At 37.6% G+C, this 18379-nt stretch overlaps 2 protein-coding genes across 2 annotated transcripts in view; both read left to right on the top strand.

The window, feature by feature from the left end:
• Window positions 1-1505: 1505 nt before the first annotated feature.
• LOC139960238 (sushi domain-containing protein 2-like) lies at window positions 1506-9344 on the top strand. Its single transcript, XM_071958437.1, has 2 exons — window positions 1506-1655; window positions 3995-9344. The coding sequence occupies exons 1-2, from the start codon at window positions 1650-1652 to the stop codon at window positions 7787-7789; spliced, it is 3801 nt and encodes a 1266-aa protein (XP_071814538.1). The 5' UTR covers window positions 1506-1649; the 3' UTR covers window positions 7790-9344.
• Window positions 9345-10796: 1452 nt separating this feature from the next.
• The window catches only part of LOC139960247 (uncharacterized), a 9473-nt gene continuing 1890 nt past the window's right edge, over window positions 10797-18379 (top strand). Inside the window, exons 1-2 of the mRNA XM_071958451.1 lie at window positions 10797-11039; window positions 15966-18379. The exon at window positions 15966-18379 is cut by the window's right edge and continues 1890 nt beyond it. Of these exons, the coding sequence (XP_071814552.1) occupies window positions 15971-18379 (2409 nt within the window). The 5' untranslated portion in view covers window positions 10797-11039; window positions 15966-15970. The remainder of the gene's footprint in view (window positions 11040-15965) is intronic.

Here is an 18379-nt window from a genome sequence, read left to right as displayed (position 1 = left end):
GTGCCAGTATTTCACGCACGTAACAGTAATTTTCCCATAAGAACAACAATTTTCCACTCAAACAGTGTTACCTCGAGAACATAGAAACCAGTAGCTAAATCTAGCCTGAGGGCTGAATAACTTATACACGTCTATGTCATAATAATTCGGTACGGCAACCTGTGTATCGAGGAATTGAAACAAAAATCGCTCAAAAAAAATTGAACTGGATAATAGAAGACGTTATGTTCTACACTCTTTCGAACGGACACGTGATACGTCACCTGACGTACTACCGTCATGATCGCATGGCTATATCCTCAATGTAAGGTGACTGAGAGAGTTGCTCAAGTAGTCTGATTTTCGTGCGTCAGCTCTATCTTGGGTGACCTTTGTAATTTATTTTTCAGCATCATGGCTATCTATAAGTTGAAGTACTTTACATAGACCATAAGATGTAAGGTCGTGTTGACACAGATATCAATAAATCCTATAGTTTTCAACAAACATATACCGACTTCACTTGGGGTATTATGATCAGGCCCTGTAAGTATGAAGTGGGTGACACGTTTACTGAAGATATCGACTGAACACCGTTCTGAAGATGCGTATGCACAAGTGGCAACCTACCCCCCCCCCCCGCTTCCCCGCCCCTACACCACCCTCTTGCGTACGTTCCTGACTTTTAATGATATGCCCCAAAAGGCACCTGTGTTATTGGGATGGTGAACTACAGGTATGATGATAGGCTACAATAGGGAAATGGGGGATTCTATTTTGACAATTTGATATAGCTTGATAGTTGCAGAAAAAGCAGCCTACTCCACGACGAATTTGAAAGATTTCTAACAACACTTCAGTATTTCTATAGCAATCCGGTACATTAAAATAAGATCAAAGTTAAAAGTCCCATATTTATTATACCGCAGTTAATATTTAGCCTGGCTGTTCGAATTAAACTTGACAAGCGGTTAGAGTTCAAAAAGCTCACCAGGAATTGAATCAGGATGCATTAACGCAAGGAGGATGGTTTCAGTTGGATCGTTTGTCGTAAGCAAGTATGTCGCGTATTTCTTCTGTGGTAAAATTACCAGGCCATTACAGCTTTACTTTAAGTTAACTTTGGCAATCTTCCAAGTTTGTCTATCCAGTTATAAATTTAGTCAAGTAAACAAATAGACAACCAATTGGAATCTATCATATTTTGTGATTGACAGATTGATGTGCCAGAAAGCATGTAAATGATTAGCCATGGGCCCAAGTGAATATGATATATTAATGATGTATAAAAATGAACATTTTCAACCATCCAGTTGTTCTTGATATATATTACTTTATCTGAGTGTTTGGGGAGAGTTGAAACTTACTTCAGTAAAGTGAAAAGTGCTACTAAAAATCTCCATCCACATAATGTAACTCGAACCCATTCGGGGTAATGTAAAAAAAAACGAACTTGGTAGACTGGACTTTAGAACTGATACATGTGTAAAGGTTACTTGTTTAATGATTTTATAGTGAGATAAATATTTATATCTTTTACTCTGAGATAAGATATCGTATGAATATAGACTGCAGTAGCTGAAGGTCATCATTATTCATCTCTACTGGACATGTGTTTGCATGACTTTTGGAAACGACGAGGAAGTTAGATTAAGTTTCAGGCACATAAAATGCACGTAAGTAACTTATACCAAGCTTTCAAATCAATTCTTTCTTTTCTTTGCAATTCTATATTTAATTTACTAGACTCTAGCAGAAAGCGGGATAAAGCTTCAATATATATGCAATTTTGTTGCAAAGACATGATTAGAGTGAAGGATCGTTTTCCGAAATGGAAAAATTAGAATGATACTACTATGTACTCAAGTGCCGTGCACAGGATTTCAAAGATGGGACGGGGGTTCTTAAATGCTTCGACTGGTTTGAGTACGGTGTGTGCAGGAACCTTTATATGGAAGAGACAGAGACTGATGCAAATGCAGACTTTGATAAAGGAGGCGATGTAGCCCTATCGTTTTTGCGGCCGAATTCAATGAAAGGGGATGTAACGGTCATCCCCCAGAGAAAAGAACAGCTAGCAACTGTTTATAAGTCAAATTATTGGACTATAAAGTAGGTTTTTCATTAGATGTAAACGCAAGGAGTGGTCTAAAATTTCCCGAATAAATCTAAAATATTTTTTGCCCCGACAGAGAGTGGAATGGGTGGTCATGGTCAAGGTGCTTTTATAACAATATTCCACGTCCGGCCAGATTCAAACAAAATCTCCATGCAAAGTCTAGGAGCGTTTCACTTTCTTCCAAACATAAACAATTAGTATCAGCAGATTCGTAATTGGAAGAACGCTCATAAACTACAGTACACATTTTACGTAGGCAAAGTCTTGGTTGGTTTTTGTTTTGAAAACAACCGACTTTCCTGCGACTGTAAGCATCTTCTGACAGAGACATCTATGTATCAAATTACTAAAAAAATCAGCTGTTTAACCGTATCTGATGACATAGGAATTCTGGCGCGGTTGTCACCAACATTCATAGGTTTGACTTATATTTAAGGACATTACAGTTACATTACAGTTTGCCTTTGAAAAATCTGCATATATATATATATATATATATATATATATATATATATATATATATATATATATATATATACATATATATATATATATATATATATATATATATATATATATATATTATGTAAATATATCCACAAAAATTCCTCATAAAAACATTGTGGCATTTTAAAATTGCTTAAAACGTTCGATGAGATGTACCCAAGTATATGATGTTTCGTACAAAACAAAGTTTATTTCAACATGACAGATGTCCTCGAGAAAGTAAATCTGCTGGTTAGTTTTCCCAAAATAAAGTCAACACTGGGCTTCTTAGATGTAAGTAGATGTTGTTTACGGCAATAAATTGGCTCTCTGCGTCTCGTCGCTAATTTTACATTCTCGTTCAAATGAGATTCGATCTATAATCAAACAACGTCCAGCTCTTGAGCATAGGAAAGACCGTATTTTAGCATTGTAGAACATCGGTAAAGTAAAAAGTCAACCTTTCCATTGATACCACTTCTGCTCAGGGGTACTTTCGTTATTAATTTTAGATAAAGTAATCGATGCTGCTTGTCTAAATATTATTTCAGTTTTGGCGTTTTCGTGATGAATTCTTGATGACAAAGATTGGTGATATTACAGCAGTTCTTTACAAAGACTTTTGTAACTACAAACCGGTTATGTAATATATTTCTACTATACTCAGTGCAGTATATTATGGATACAAACAGCAAACAATTAGGTTGTTTACGAAGTTATACAGTCCAAACGAGACAAGCAAACCGGAAGAGAAAAGCAAGAAGAAAACATAAAGAGACGTGCAACAATTCTGGTTAAATCTCAGAGCCTATAAATATTTACAAAATGAATTTCAGAATATTCTGAATGCTTCTGCGATTAGTAGCTGAGCTAATTCTACTACTTTAGGGCATTTTACCAAACATCATATAGCAGTAGTCGTTTAGTAATCATTTCCATGTGTATTTGCTATATATTGTGTGCAGCAGAAAGATCGTTTGTTGTAAATTTGTAGCAGATTGTCCAGGTTATTATGGTGGAACAAGATGAAGAGAATGAAGTATATTACTGCCTTAATTTAAACCAGTACTATTGAACCAAAATGACTGAAGTATTTCAAAGAAATTCCAATTATTGGAAAGCATGTCGAATATACACTAGGCTTGTTGGTATACGAAGTCTGAGAGGTCGATGTTGCAAGTTTTGAAATGGTTTTAATTAATGTTGGGTTGCACCACATTTTGCCGACATGTACCGCATTAGCACTAAAAGCATGATTTCATTGACATCATAGACTACTATTGCATACATTACCTCCAAAAGATTCCACCGAAGCAGTTTCGGTAGTATAACTATATATGATAATAAAAAGATAATGATGAACGAATTTTGAGGAAAAAAATACACAATTTCCTTTTCTTTCTCTGTCAGGAAACAGTGATGTGGGTCGCATTAGCAGCTGCTTTCATAGTGGCTCAAGTGCAAGTTGCAACAGGAGATGGATCGTGTTCAGGTATTACACGGGGACGCCATTTTGTATTGGCATTTACAGGTAACCATGTATCAAATTATGATGTAACAGAACTGTCGCTGATCGTGGTAGCATTTAGTGACCAATTAACGACTGTTACTATAAGCAGCCGATACCTTATCAACCAACTTCCGTATGAGAAAACGTTTGAGATTGAAGCAAGGGGATCTCTTCGAGCAACTCTTCCCTCCGAATTATTGCTTGGTATGTCATCAGAACGCAGCAACAGAGTTATCGCTGTTGATGCTGACAGTGATGTATCTATCTATGGCCTTAATTATGCTCCATTCACAACCGATGCATTTTTGGGCATCCCTGTGGATAACCTTGGCGTTTCGCACGTGGCAATGAGTTATCAAAATGATGGTGACAACGATGATTCTTCCCTTTTTGCTATTGTTGGTGTAGAGGATGATACTTCGGTAAGTATCGTTCTCACTGCTGGAGTAACCCTTGATGGTGTTTCTTATCAAGGAGGAGATTCTTTAGAGATTAATATCAACAGGTATGAAGTAGTGCAGCTCGTTGCAGATTCAAACGCTGAATATATTGGAGGTAGTACGATTGAAAGTGACAACCCAATAGCCGTATTCACAGGTCATTTGTGTGCATCAACTCCAGGATCTTACTGTGACACCCTTTCGGAGCAACTTGTTCCAGTAGAGAGTTGGGGTACACAATACATTTACACAGCAACAGGGACGCCCAACGATAGGTCAGTTTACACCATTCACGTTCATTATAGCGATACAGTGGTAAGCGTCCCGACTGTGGGAGAAATTACTTTACAAACTGGGCAATTCTGGCAGGGCGAACTAGTTGGAAGTGGGATAATTAAGTCAAATAAACCTATCTCTGTTCTTCAACTGCTGAGAACAATAAACCAGGTAATAGTGGATCCATCTATTATTCAGGTTCCTGCCAAAGACCAATATAGTTTCATTTTCGGATTTTCTACACCTTATTCATCCGGTGGAGATGATGACGGCTTCTTCAATTTCCTGAATATTGTTGTCAAAGCCAACGAATCTTCGACAATACTAATGAACGGAGAGATCATTCTAACAGATGACACTGTCACCCACCACAACATTCCACAAACAGACTATGTCGTATATACATTAGAGATCCCGAAAGGAGAAGGAACGTATTACGTAGAACAGAGTTCTTTAAACAACACGTCCGCGTTTACGGTCATTGTGTATGGCTACGAAGATGATGAGACGTATGGATACTCGGCTGGACTATTTCTTCCTACTGATGAACGTCTCCTTAACATCGAACCTTATTTTGTGAGAGAGGTTGGAGGAGAACAACTGGCTCTGACGTTACCTTGTCTTGAAGAAAATGTTGCTGAAACTCACAGCATAAAATGTAGGTTTACCACAAGCACAGAAGCTACGGAAGAAGTAACAGGGACGCCTATTGACCTCTACAATATTGTCTGCATCACGCCAGTGTTTCATTTGATATCTTATGTCACAGTTGATGTTTCTGTAGATGATGGAAGGACATTCCTGTTCAGAGGAAATATCCATGTTCTCCCTCAGCACGTTCTCCCTCCAAAGGTTGTTGTAGAACAGTCAGGGCAAACGTTTGGCTACATCAATTTCAACGAAAATGGAACAATTTTTATTAATTGGATATCCGATGACTTCTTCGCTGTAGAATGGGTAGATATTTCCGTTAGGGTAAGTTTTCCGAACTTTGGGAGTCCAGGATTTGGCTGGTCATTGGACATCGACATCAAACAGGTGGAAAATACTGGCAGTTTCAATTTAATGCATGAAAATTTCCCTTTAAACATAGCCCCGTTTGGTACGTCTGTAGCGGTATTTATTGTTAAACCACGATCAGAGTCAATATTGTATCATCTCTCTAGTGGATTTTTGAAGGTGCTTGGTTCGACATCTTGTAACGAATGGTCTGACAATCGGCTAGCTAACTTTATGCCTGATGGACTTAGCAACGTTCCATCTTGTCCCTGTACCGATGATCAAGCATTCGTTGACGGTAATTTCAAGGAAGATGACTCGTCGGATCTAACTTTCGTCCACGAGGGTGCCGTTTTGTGCTTTCGTTCTAGTGTTACATCAGGTAGCTCTGGACAGCAGTGTTGTTACGGGAGTGACGGAAACATCTTAGTGGGACCTCCGGCGGGCGGAACTGCTGATGCTTATGCTTTACACATTGGTACCATCTGGCATTTTTGGTATGACATCTTACCTTGGTTGTCTTGCTGTAAGCAAGAAAGTCACTTGTGTAGCTTTTACTACGAGTTTCGCCCCTCAGATGATTGTTCACAGTACCAACCTCCACGTCCAACTCGCGGCACTGGAGATCCTCACTTTTTGAGTCTCGACGGAAAAGAATTTACATTTAATGGTGCAGGAGAATTTCTTCTTCTAAAATCTACTTTACATAATCTAACTTTTCAAGCAAGAATGGAAGCTCTTCCTGGTACTAATGCAAGTGTCTATACGGCATTTGTTCTTTCGTCCAATCTTTCTCCAGTTATTCAAGTTCAGAGGTCACAATTGGATGATTCCTTAATGATTTTGATGGATATGGTTCAGATTGATTTGTTCTTCGAAGGGCATCTTATCCGAGAACAAACCTTTCCTGGGATGAGGCTAGCGATTAACCCAGACTTGTCAAAGGTCAGGATTTCTCTTAGCACAGGGGCGACATTATTGATTCGTATAACACCAGAGATGATGTCTTTCATTTTACAATTACCAGACGAATTTAAAGAAAAGACAGAGGGTTTGTTAGGGAACTTCAACGACCATCCCGAAGATGACTTGATGTTACCAGATGGATCAACCTTATCACCAAACTCGACGATTGATATCATCCATTACGATTTTGGACTTTCATGGATGTTAAATGTAAATACTTCGATTTTCAGTTATCTGCCACCTACTGATTTTTTTTCGTTCCGCGATGTTAACTTTGTTCCTACTTTGGAATTTCCGAATACAACTGACGTAAGCGAAGATATCAAATCGGTTTGCGGAGATTCGACTATTTGTATCTTTGATGCCGTCACAACCGGGAGTACAAGTTTTGCAAATGATTCTTTGCAAGATGTTCACGAATTTGAAACAATAACGGAACAGTCGGTTAAAATCGTTAGCTGCGGTTTCCCTGGAGAAGTTGTTAATGGATACGTAAATGGAAGCGTTTATCTAGTCGGTTATACTGTGGTGGTAATATGCAATGAAGTATCATTTTTAAGCTACGGTGACGGAGAGTTGCATTGTCAGCCTAATGGCACTTGGTCTCAACAGCTTCCAGAATGCATTCTTATTAGATGTGATGTACCTGGAACAGTTGAAAATGGCGTTGTTAATGGCGATACATACCTTGTTGGTTCAGCATTGAATATTTCTTGCAACGATGGCTTCATCTTATTTGGCCAATCGGTTTTGACATGTCAATTGAATGGCACATGGTCAGCTGACCTACCGACGTGTACAACGGTCAAAGAGTCAACTGGAATAAAAACAGCGGTTATGATAGCCGTGGTTGTGATCCTTTCTTGCTTATTAATTTTGACCATTGTTATAATTATTTCATGTTTTTTTAATAAACAAAGATCTGAGAAGAAACAAACATCTGACGTTAATCAACAAATGGCAACATTTGATCCAGATAACCATTTAACTTACTCTCAAAATGTGTATGACTAACTCTAAAATTAATAATCATGATTAAATGTCCTTCATGTCACTAGTTGATCACTCTCATCGTCCACAAAATAGAGATAGGTAGAAATGCAGTATCAATTATTCAAGTACTTTCACTTCAACTCGACTTTTATAGCAACTATTCACATATTAGTGTATCTATATATAAATTCGGTAACAGTTGCATTATCCTTCTTCTTTTTTATCCGTGTATGTGCACAAAGAACAACAGCTCTGGTTAATGCATTTTGGGTTGTTCAATAGCGTAATCCGCAAGACAGACAATTGAAATATTTCCCCTCAATCTCATCATGGAGATATATACTCTTACTCCTATGGTATAAGTTTAATGGCATCTGGGGTGGGGGGAATATTAAGGGGGTATGTTTTCAGGTACCTTATCTTTAAATCATGTCACGGACTATATTATGACAACATCAGACTGAGACATCATAAACATCAACTTACAAATCTTCCAACCAATTTCTCAAACAACAATATGATGGCAGAAACATGTGATATGATTATGACGTTGGTTTATGATTACTCAGACAGGCAATATACTTATGTGTAGGTCACCAAAGAATAAAATGAAATCCAGTATCATTATATTTCTTTCTCTGTTCTCCTGGTGTGATTTTTCACAGGTATGTGTGCTGATCTTGGTACTACGGTCACTTTGAACGATAACAATCTAAAGTAAACTATGAAATCCCCTATATATGTAAACTGAATCTTGAAATTATCGATTGAGTTGTGCATTTAAATGAACTTATAACTGCATCATATCAAAACATAGCCCATCACATTAAGAGGCATGCAATTATCGTGAGGTAGAAATATATTACGCAAAATATCACATGATGAGTACATATGTCTCTCTCAGCTGTTAGAAAACTCTGGTTTGTGAGACTTTTACCTAAATATGCACTATAAGTTCAAATATCGTAAGCTGTGACTGTAATATGTTTAGGTTTCTGTATTTGTTTCCTTGTTTTGTTTTTGTTTGGGGAACCATTTTACAATTTAACATAGAACCATTTTGTTTTTTGTTTACGTGGTTTACTTAAGGTATGATTTTAAGCACACAATTAAGTTTTATATAGTGTTGATATATTGTATACCATTTAAAAGCCAATAATAGTTAGTGCTGGTTGTAATACTGTACCTCTTTCATGTTTTGGATGTCCCTTTAAACATCTAATACTCATACATTAAGTGGCTGAACTACTTAGTCTAACTTTGGAAGTCAATTACGCAGATGCATCGCAAAAGTCAATAAGAAAACTTACGACTTTTATGTTCTCAAAGAATATGTGTATAATATATAACACACATTCAAAGACAAATTGAATTTCATACAAGTGTGCTCTATGAAAACAAAAGAGGTCAGTTATTAGAAGTTTCCAAAACAAAGGATTAACATTAAACTTTAGGCTTCCACTGAGGAGCCTTCGTCTCATCAGTTTAGTGTAAAAGGAACTTTCCATAAATCTATCATATTTTAAAGCTCAATTATACCTTAGAAGAACCGAAATAATTAAAGACTCATCACTGACTCTCAAAGACTTCTTTTCTTTTGTGTTATTGCATAAAAAGACTAAACTTTCTGTCACTTAGTCTCCCTTCTATATCTGTGTCAGAATTGCCATATTGTAAACAAATGTGCTGTGCAGTTTACCCTGACGAAATTAATAAGTGTTTGACTACAAGTGGGAATATCGAGATCACATTAAAGGTTACACTTTCAGCAAACAGTTCTAGTCATGATTTACCCAAAGTTAGAGAACATGCGCATTTGATATTTTATATACTTTTAACTCGCCACAACATACTTTAATTACACATATTAGTATGTTTCAATGTACGAGTAGCAGTTGCACTATCACCATGTGAGGTGTACCATAACACGCAAAGTGAAAGTGTTTATTTATATCTATATTCTACCCATATTAGAATGCTATTATCAAATTAAATTAAGGTGGAGCATCATAACAGACGTACTGGACATCAATAAGAAATAGTTTCTAACTTCACACTGTTCATGCAGTCCACTACTTTAAAATGTGATCTGACAGTACCAGACAACAGAATAGTCGCGAAATGAGAAAGAATTGCATAAATTCGGTGCGGAAGGTTCGAACAACATCTTAATTGCAACAAACTTTGTACTCCTAGAAAAGGCGAAAAAGCTAAATAAAAATATTACTGATATACCAATGAATTATTTCTTTATTCCCTTTACATGATTATGGTACATAAATTTAAATCGGTTATTTTATCTAACAAGGGGTAGTTCCAATGCAAGATAAGTGAATGAACGGGGTGAACTTTAATACTCTATACTGACGATGAATGAAATCAAATAATATACTCCGCAGTACGTTCATTAACCAATTTCTTAACTGCCTCTTATAATCATCAGTGCTTGTTTGAGCTTATCCAAGTCTTATCAGTATCTTGCTCACTTAGCACACAAAGTAATGCACACGATGACGTTCGCAAAATTAAAATGAATATAGCATGCATCTAAGTGCGCGTAATAATGTCCAGCAAAACTGATTCCGTCACAGCGAAATTTTCAAATAACTGCCGCTTTTTTATCCTTGTTAGTTGCAGTTCTCGTCACATGTAGACGGCTCGGTGCATTTAACTCGGACGTTGATATGATAGATCTCAAGGGGATGAGTGAATTTTAGATATTATGTTAAATGTCTCAGCTCAATCAATTCCAAAAATTGATCATGTTAATGTTACTCACATGAAACAACATACGTCTCAAATATGCACACTGTAAATACAAACATTGATACACCTATACCAGCAACTATAAGATAGATACATCTGTCCCATGTTTGTCTATGCACCCTCTTCATGTTCATATAATCAGTTCCAATTCGTAGGAGGCTAATAATGAGAGTGGATCACTTTGCAAATATATTTTTTTGATACCCAGGGTATGCTTAAATTGTTGGTTATCTTGGCCTGGTGCCATCATTGTCGAAGAACCAGGGGCATACTCTTCGAGTCTTTCGCAACAGCGAGACAAGCAAACCAAGTGTGACATTAAAATAGTTCGAGTGTGATACATAAGCTGATGCATCTAGGAGTACTGTGCAAATGCCAGTCCTTTCTTTATTACGCCCAACTGTCTTTTTGAGCTGACGAAAACTATCACGCACATCAGGTTGTCTAAGGTACAACATCGGTGAAAAGGAAACTGTCTACCAATCCTATCGTGTTCACATCTCAGGTAAGCTTGCAATCGAAAATTAGTGTATAGTATCCATTATATAAACTTCTGATGTTTCACATTCATCATTATCTGAATGCAGTCATAAACGTAAACAAATGAGAGGCAAAACTATTTATATTAAATTAATGTTGTTACAGATTGTAACTAGGGAGAAGGTTATATGCTACAGTGAACAAATGAAGAAAAAACCCATTAGGCCTATGCGTTCAATCTCGATGGCCTAAACAATCTTTTCCAGTAAACAAATTTGTCCCCATCTTTGTTATTGTATTGATTTCAAACATTAATCGGATTCTTACTTGTTTCTTTCCTAGATTTCTTGATGAGTTTCTCATTTGCTTTATGGTTTGTTTGTTTGTTTGGATGTTTGTTTTGTGTTTTTTTTTTGTAGTTTTTCATTCGCTCGACCTCAGCGAATGCGAATTTAAGTTTGGATGTAAACTAAATCGTAATGGTTGTGTGATCAATCCCTATACAATAGTAACAAAAACGAGCCATCGAGAGATCGACTACGTCGTGTCTGTAATGAAATGTATGATAGGGCTTCAAAATGTTATGTTTTCACATACACATGTGACAAGGGTTATGTTTATGACTAGCATGTGCATATTGTTAGCAATTAAGTTGTGACACAGTATCAGTACACTGTAACCAAGCGATTTCAGTTGTTCTTTGCTAAGCATTGACTGTCGTGTAGATTCACTAACACCGCCGTCCATGGCGGAAGGAAAACCAAGTAGGCTCAGTCATTTACAACATGGCGGTTGCTAATTTCTATCGATTTTGCTTTCTCGTGAACTTTAAATGATTCAGAAAGGAAAGGCTAAGCAGGTTCATGCACTCTCTCTCTCTTAACAGCAACGGCGTGCAGGTTTGTGGTAACCCCTTTAGGCTGTTAGAAAAACGTAAATTAGAGGTGAAATATTGACCTAATATTACTGTGGTACGCCGCTTGTACAATGTAATAGTGTATTAAGGCTTCAAAATGAGATATGTTTAGCATTGTGCATTCATCGACTTTGTTAATCGTTCAATACCCGTTTTGTAAAATAACCGGACGTAAACTAAACTAAAGGTGATGAATCGGCATTTTATATTGTTGAATCGGCAGTATATATATATATATATATATTATTATTAGAGAAAACCAGAGAAATAAGATATGACTCATAATTGACAAATAAGGAGTAAGTTTTAGAAAATATATTGGAATTTTCGGTCCCCCTGGGACCTTCGTCAGCAATACTTGGCAGTCGAATGAGAAGTACAAAATGTGACACAATGAAAGTATGACGCTAGATAAGTGTAAGTTGCAATGATGGAATTAAAACCAAATAAACCATGACTATACAGGAAGCGGATTAAGGAGCAAAGAACGGATTACATATGCTTGTAGAACTGGTAGTTGTTAAGGGGTCCCAAGTCTTTGTTGAGGCCGGTGATGTGAGACTTAATACGAAAGATCCAATCGATTTCTTTACGTTTACGTTCAGTAGTTGATTTGAAGTTCGAGGCAATTAAAATACATTTTAGGTTTTTTAGAGAATGACCATGAAGATTGAAATGTTCGGACACTGGGAATCCTGCAAAATTATCACGAACAGATTTTTTGTGATTATTAAAACGTAAGCGGAATCGGGAGCCTGTTTCACCTACATAATTGCCCTCTTTGCAAAGTACACAATAGAAAATGTAAATAACATTAATAGAATCACAAGAGAGGGAAGGGGGTCTAAGACTAAAGTCAACATTGGGAATCTTGACCACGGTGCCTGGGGTAATATGGGGGCATATTTGGCATCTAGGTTTACCGCAAGGAAAATTGCCTGCGGAGGTGGAAACTGAGCGGGGGAGTCTGGGGGAAGTGAGAAGAAATTTAAGGTTGGGGGGTTGACGAAATGCTAGCATGGGGGGTACCTTAAACGATTCTCCTACAGACTGATCGTCTTGAAATACAGCAAAATCCTGTTTGATGGAGCGAATGAAAGATTTGATGAGGGGGTTGTAACTGGTAACGAACGGAATGCGTGTGTTGGGACTTTTAGACTTGTATTTTAATAAGTCCTTACGGCTCAACTTGTCGGCCCTGGAAATACCCTGTCTAATTAAGTGAAGGGGGTATCCGACGTTCAAGAAATAACCAGTTAATATGGATACCTGGTGTTTAAAATCACATGGGTTGGAGCAAATGCGTTTAAGTCTAAGGCATTGGCTGTAAACAATAGAACTCTTGAGATTATGTGGGTGAAAACTATTAAAGTGTAAATACATATGAATATCAGTGGGCTTATAATAGACTGAAGTGGTTAAGGAATTGCCATCCAACTTGACCAGAACATCTAGGAATGAAATTTGATGTTTGGAAACTTCGACAGAAAATTTAATGCTGTCATGAAAAGAATTAACATGATCAAAGAAAGACTTAAGAGATTCTTCACCATGTGGCCAGACAAAAAATATATCGTCAATATATCTATAATAATGTGATGGCTTAAGAGGAGAAGTGGATAGCATTTCCTGTTCTAATTCGTGCATAAATATGTTGGCGTAACAAGGTGCCATCTTAGTGCCCATAGCGGTACCATTGATTTGTAGATAATATTTCCCGTTAAAAGAGAAATAATTATTACTTAATATGATCTTGGTCCCATTTTACGTTTCATATTAAGTAATAATTATTTCTCTTTTAACGGGAAATATTATCTACAAATCAATGGTACCGCTATGGGCACTAAGATGGCACCTTGTTACGCCAACATATTTATGCACGAATTAGAACAGGAAATGCTATCCACTTCTCCTCTTAAGCCATCACATTATTATAGATATATTGACGATATATTTTTTGTCTGGCCACATGGTGAAGAATCTCTTAAGTCTTTCTTTGATCATGTTAATTCTTTTCATGACAGCATTAAATTTTCTGTCGAAGTTTCCAAACATCAAATTTCATTCCTAGATGTTCTGGTCAAGTTGGATGGCAATTCCTTAACCACTTCAGTCTATTATAAGCCCACTGATATTCATATGTATTTACACTTTAATAGTTTTCACCCACATAATCTCAAGAGTTCTATTGTTTACAGCCAATGCCTTAGACTTAAACGCATTTGCTCCAACCCATGTGATTTTAAACACCAGGTATCCATATTAACTGGTTATTTCTTGAACGTCGGATACCCCCTTCACTTAATTAGACAGGGTATTTCCAGGGCCGACAAGTTGAGCCGTAAGGACTTATTAAAATACAAGTCTAAAAGTCCCAACACACGCATTCCGTTCGTTACCAGTTACAACCCCCTCATCAAATCTTTCATTCGCTCCATCAAACAGGATTTTGCTGTATTTCAAGACGATCAGTCTGTAGGAGAATCGTTTAAGGTACCCCCCATGCTAGCATTTCGTCAACCCCCCAACCTTAAATTTCTTCTCACTTCCCCCAGACTCCCCCGCTCAGTTTCCACCTCCGCAGGCAATTTTCCTTGCGGTAAACCTAGATGCCAAATATGCCCCCATATTACCCCAGGCACCGTGGTCAAGATTCCCAATGTTGACTTTAGTCTTAGACCCCCTTCCCTCTCTTGTGATTCTATTAATGTTATTTACATTTTCTATTGTGTACTTTGCAAAGAGGGCAATTATGTAGGTGAAACAGGCTCCCGATTCCGCTTACGTTTTAATAATCACAAAAAATCTGTTCGTGATAATTTTGCAGGATTCCCAGTGTCCGAACATTTCAATCTTCATGGTCATTCTCTAAAAAACCTAAAATGTATTTTAATTGCCTCGAACTTCAAATCAACTACTGAACGTAAACGTAAAGAAATCGATTGGATCTTTCGTATTAAGTCTCACATCACCGGCCTCAACAAAGACTTGGGACCCCTTAACAACTACCAGTTCTACAAGCATATGTAATCCGTTCTTTGCTCCTTAATCCGCTTCCTGTATAGTCATGGTTTATTTGGTTTTAATTCCATCATTGCAACTTACACTTATCTAGCGTCATACTTTCATTGTGTCACATTTTGTACTTCTCATTCGACTGCCAAGTATTGCTGACGAAGGTCCCAGGGGGACCGAAAATTCCAATATATTTTCTAAAACTTACTCCTTATTTGTCAATTATGAGTCATATCTTATTTCTCTGGTTTTCTCTAATAATAATATTTTCTTTTGGAGTAAACGTGGATTTTCGTTATATTATATATATATATATATATATATATATATATATATATATATATATATATATATATATATATATATATATATATATATATATATATATATATATATATGTATGTATATATATATATATATATATATATATATATATATATATATATATTGCTAAAAACGATGATGCCAGACACCATATCTGCTGTGCTGCTTTGGGGATTTGCTATCTATCTTCTATCGAACTTCAAACGAGGGAAAGTTGTGATTTAGAATTCAATTAAGGTTTCAGAATTACCACTTGCGGTATCCCTTATCCTTTACAGGCCATGGTGGGCTTACAATCAATAACATATAAGTACAAAGGTAGAAAAACATCCCAATAAAAGATGAAAATTTTGCATTAGAACTGCTGTCAATTAACAGAAAATAACGACGTGAATAAATGGCTTCAAGGTACATCGCACTGTTTTTTACACTATTCTTAACGCAGGCGTCCTTGCTGCCGGTATTCTACCTTATAAAATTAAAAGAAAAATAACATTGTACGTGTAAATTAAAGAACTGCTATTGCAAGAATAATTCTGAGGGGCTGTCAATTAGCCTCTAAATTACCTTAACGTTGTATGGGCCACACATCGTTCGGATATTTTTGCAAAGCAAATCGTACTGTCTTTTATGAGAATTGTTTTAATGTATCAGTACACGCCAGACTAAACACGGTTTATTCTTTCTCGTTTACAGCAAGAATGGCGAACAGACTTGTCATTATCATATTCATTCTTGTCAACCTAGTCTTCCAAGTTGATGGGAATGCAGCCATTTGTGCTGGTATCACCCGAGGACGCCATTTTGTGATAGCATTTACAGGCAACTATGATAACAGCCCATTAACGACTGAACTCTCTCTGATCGTTGTTGCATTCAGCGATCAATCAACATCAGTCACGATAAGCAGCAAGTATTCTGGCATTGATGGGCCGTACCTAACAACATTTGTTCTGGATGCGAGAAGCTCGAAGCGAATCAATATTCCGACCGAATTACTACTAGGTGTAACCTCAGAACATAGTGACAAAGTCATTGAAGTGATTGCTACCAGCGATGTGTCTGTTTACGGTCTTAACTACGCGCCGTTCACAACTGATGCTTTCTTGGCTATTCCAGTGAACAATCTTGGACTATCTTACGTAGCAATGAGCCATGATAGTAACAATATCTGGCCGAGTCTCTTTGCTATTGTAGGCGTGGAAGATGAAACTGCCGTAAGGATCGTCCTTACCGCAGGAGTCACTATCGGTGACACCTCTTACCTGAGTGGCGAAACGATTCAACTGACGATCCACGAACATGAAGTAATACAACTAGTGAGCGATTCCAATGCCGAATATATTGGGGGCAGTGTAATTGAAAGCGATAAGCCACTTGCACTCTTTACTGGTCACATATGTGCATCTACGCAGGGATCAAATTGTGATACGCTTTCGGAGCAAGTGGTACCGGTGGAAAGCTGGAGTAGCTCATATATTTACACTGCAACAGGATCCGCTGATGACCGATCAGTGTATGTTATTCACACCTATTACGAAAATTCAGAAGTAACCATTCCCGGTATCGAACCGGTAACAATGCAAGTCGGGGAATTTTGGCAAGGCGAGCTTCATGGGAGTGGGGTCATCACCTCAAATCAGCCAATTTCTGTCTTGCAGCTTTTAAGAACAATTAACCAAAATATTGTTGACCCTTCAATCATTCAGGTTCCTTCTGAAGAACAATTCAGCTACATCTTTGGATTTTCTACTCCTCCAAAATCTGGCGGAGACAGTGAAGGATTCTTTAATTTTCTCAATATAATAGTCAAATCTAATGAGTCGGAGACCATTCTTGTGAACGGTGAACCTATTTTACAAGATAGCAGTCATATCCATCATAGCATAGCCGGTACACCATATGATGTATATACGGTAGAGGTTCCAAAGGGAGAAGGGGTCTTTTTCGTAGAACAAAGCTCGTACATCGATGGATCTCCGTTTTCTGTTGTAGTTTATGGATATGAACAAGCCGAGACTTATGGCTATTCAGCTGGACTCTTCCTTCCAAATGACGAACGCCTCCTAAACATTGAACCCTTCTTTTTGCGAGAGGTTGGCGGAGAACAACTCACTGTCACGCTTCCATGTCTTGAAAGTAATGAAGTACATACTACAAATGTATTTTGCCGATTCAATGAAGATAACAGAGAGATTGAAGTACGCGGTTATGTAATTGATGCCTACACTATTATTTGCACTACTCCGAGGTTTCAACAGCTATCATACGTTACCGTGGACGTGTCCGTTGACAACAAAGAAACTTTTCCTTTCAGGGGAAATGTTTACATTCTTCCCCAAGATGTCCTTCCTGCTACAGTCAATGTTTTGCAATCAGATGAAATTGAAGGTAACATTGATTTTACAAAAGAAAAAGAAATTATCATTGATTGGGATCCAACCAACCTGTTTGAAGTGAAATACGTTGCTATTTCAATTCAAGTCGCCATTGAAGGAATCGGTCAAGACCAAGGACTTATTTGGTCAGATGATATTAAAATTTCAGGCAGGGTTAAAAACGTAGGTATTTTTAGTTTCATGCCATCGGAAATACCAACGGAAAGTTTGGATGGACTTAGTTCGTTTGGTCTATCGTCGGCAGTGATTACCTTGCGATCAAATGACAAGCTTCTGTATCACCTTCTATCCAGCGTACATTTGAAATTGATTGACAGCACAATGTGTTCCTCCTGGTTGCAATCTACTAACGTTGATGATCTACCGCCATGTCCTTGCACCGATCAGCAGGCAGAAGCTTATGGAGGCTTTGAACCTGACGAAAACCCATCTCTTGAATATTATCACCCGGGAGCTTCGTCGTGTTATCGATCAGGATCAGGAGGAAGTAGACAACAGTGTTGTTATGGATCCGATGGTAATATACTCGTTGGATCTCCCGGAGGCGGGACCGTTGATGCCTATGATCCTGGGGGCATTGGTGGTACCTCAAAACGTTCTGACGACAACGTGATTGACAGCACAATGTGTTCCTCCTGGTTGCGATCTGCTAACATTGGTGATCTACCGCCATGTCCGTGCACCGATCAGCAGGCAGCAGCTGATGAAAGC

This window comes from Apostichopus japonicus, chromosome 19 (genome assembly GCF_037975245.1).
Source record: "Apostichopus japonicus isolate 1M-3 chromosome 19, ASM3797524v1, whole genome shotgun sequence".
Lineage (NCBI taxonomy): Eukaryota > Metazoa > Echinodermata > Holothuroidea > Aspidochirotida > Stichopodidae > Apostichopus > Apostichopus japonicus.
The sequence above is the reverse complement of the archived record's forward strand: the minus strand, read 5'-3'. Positions and strand labels throughout refer to the sequence as shown.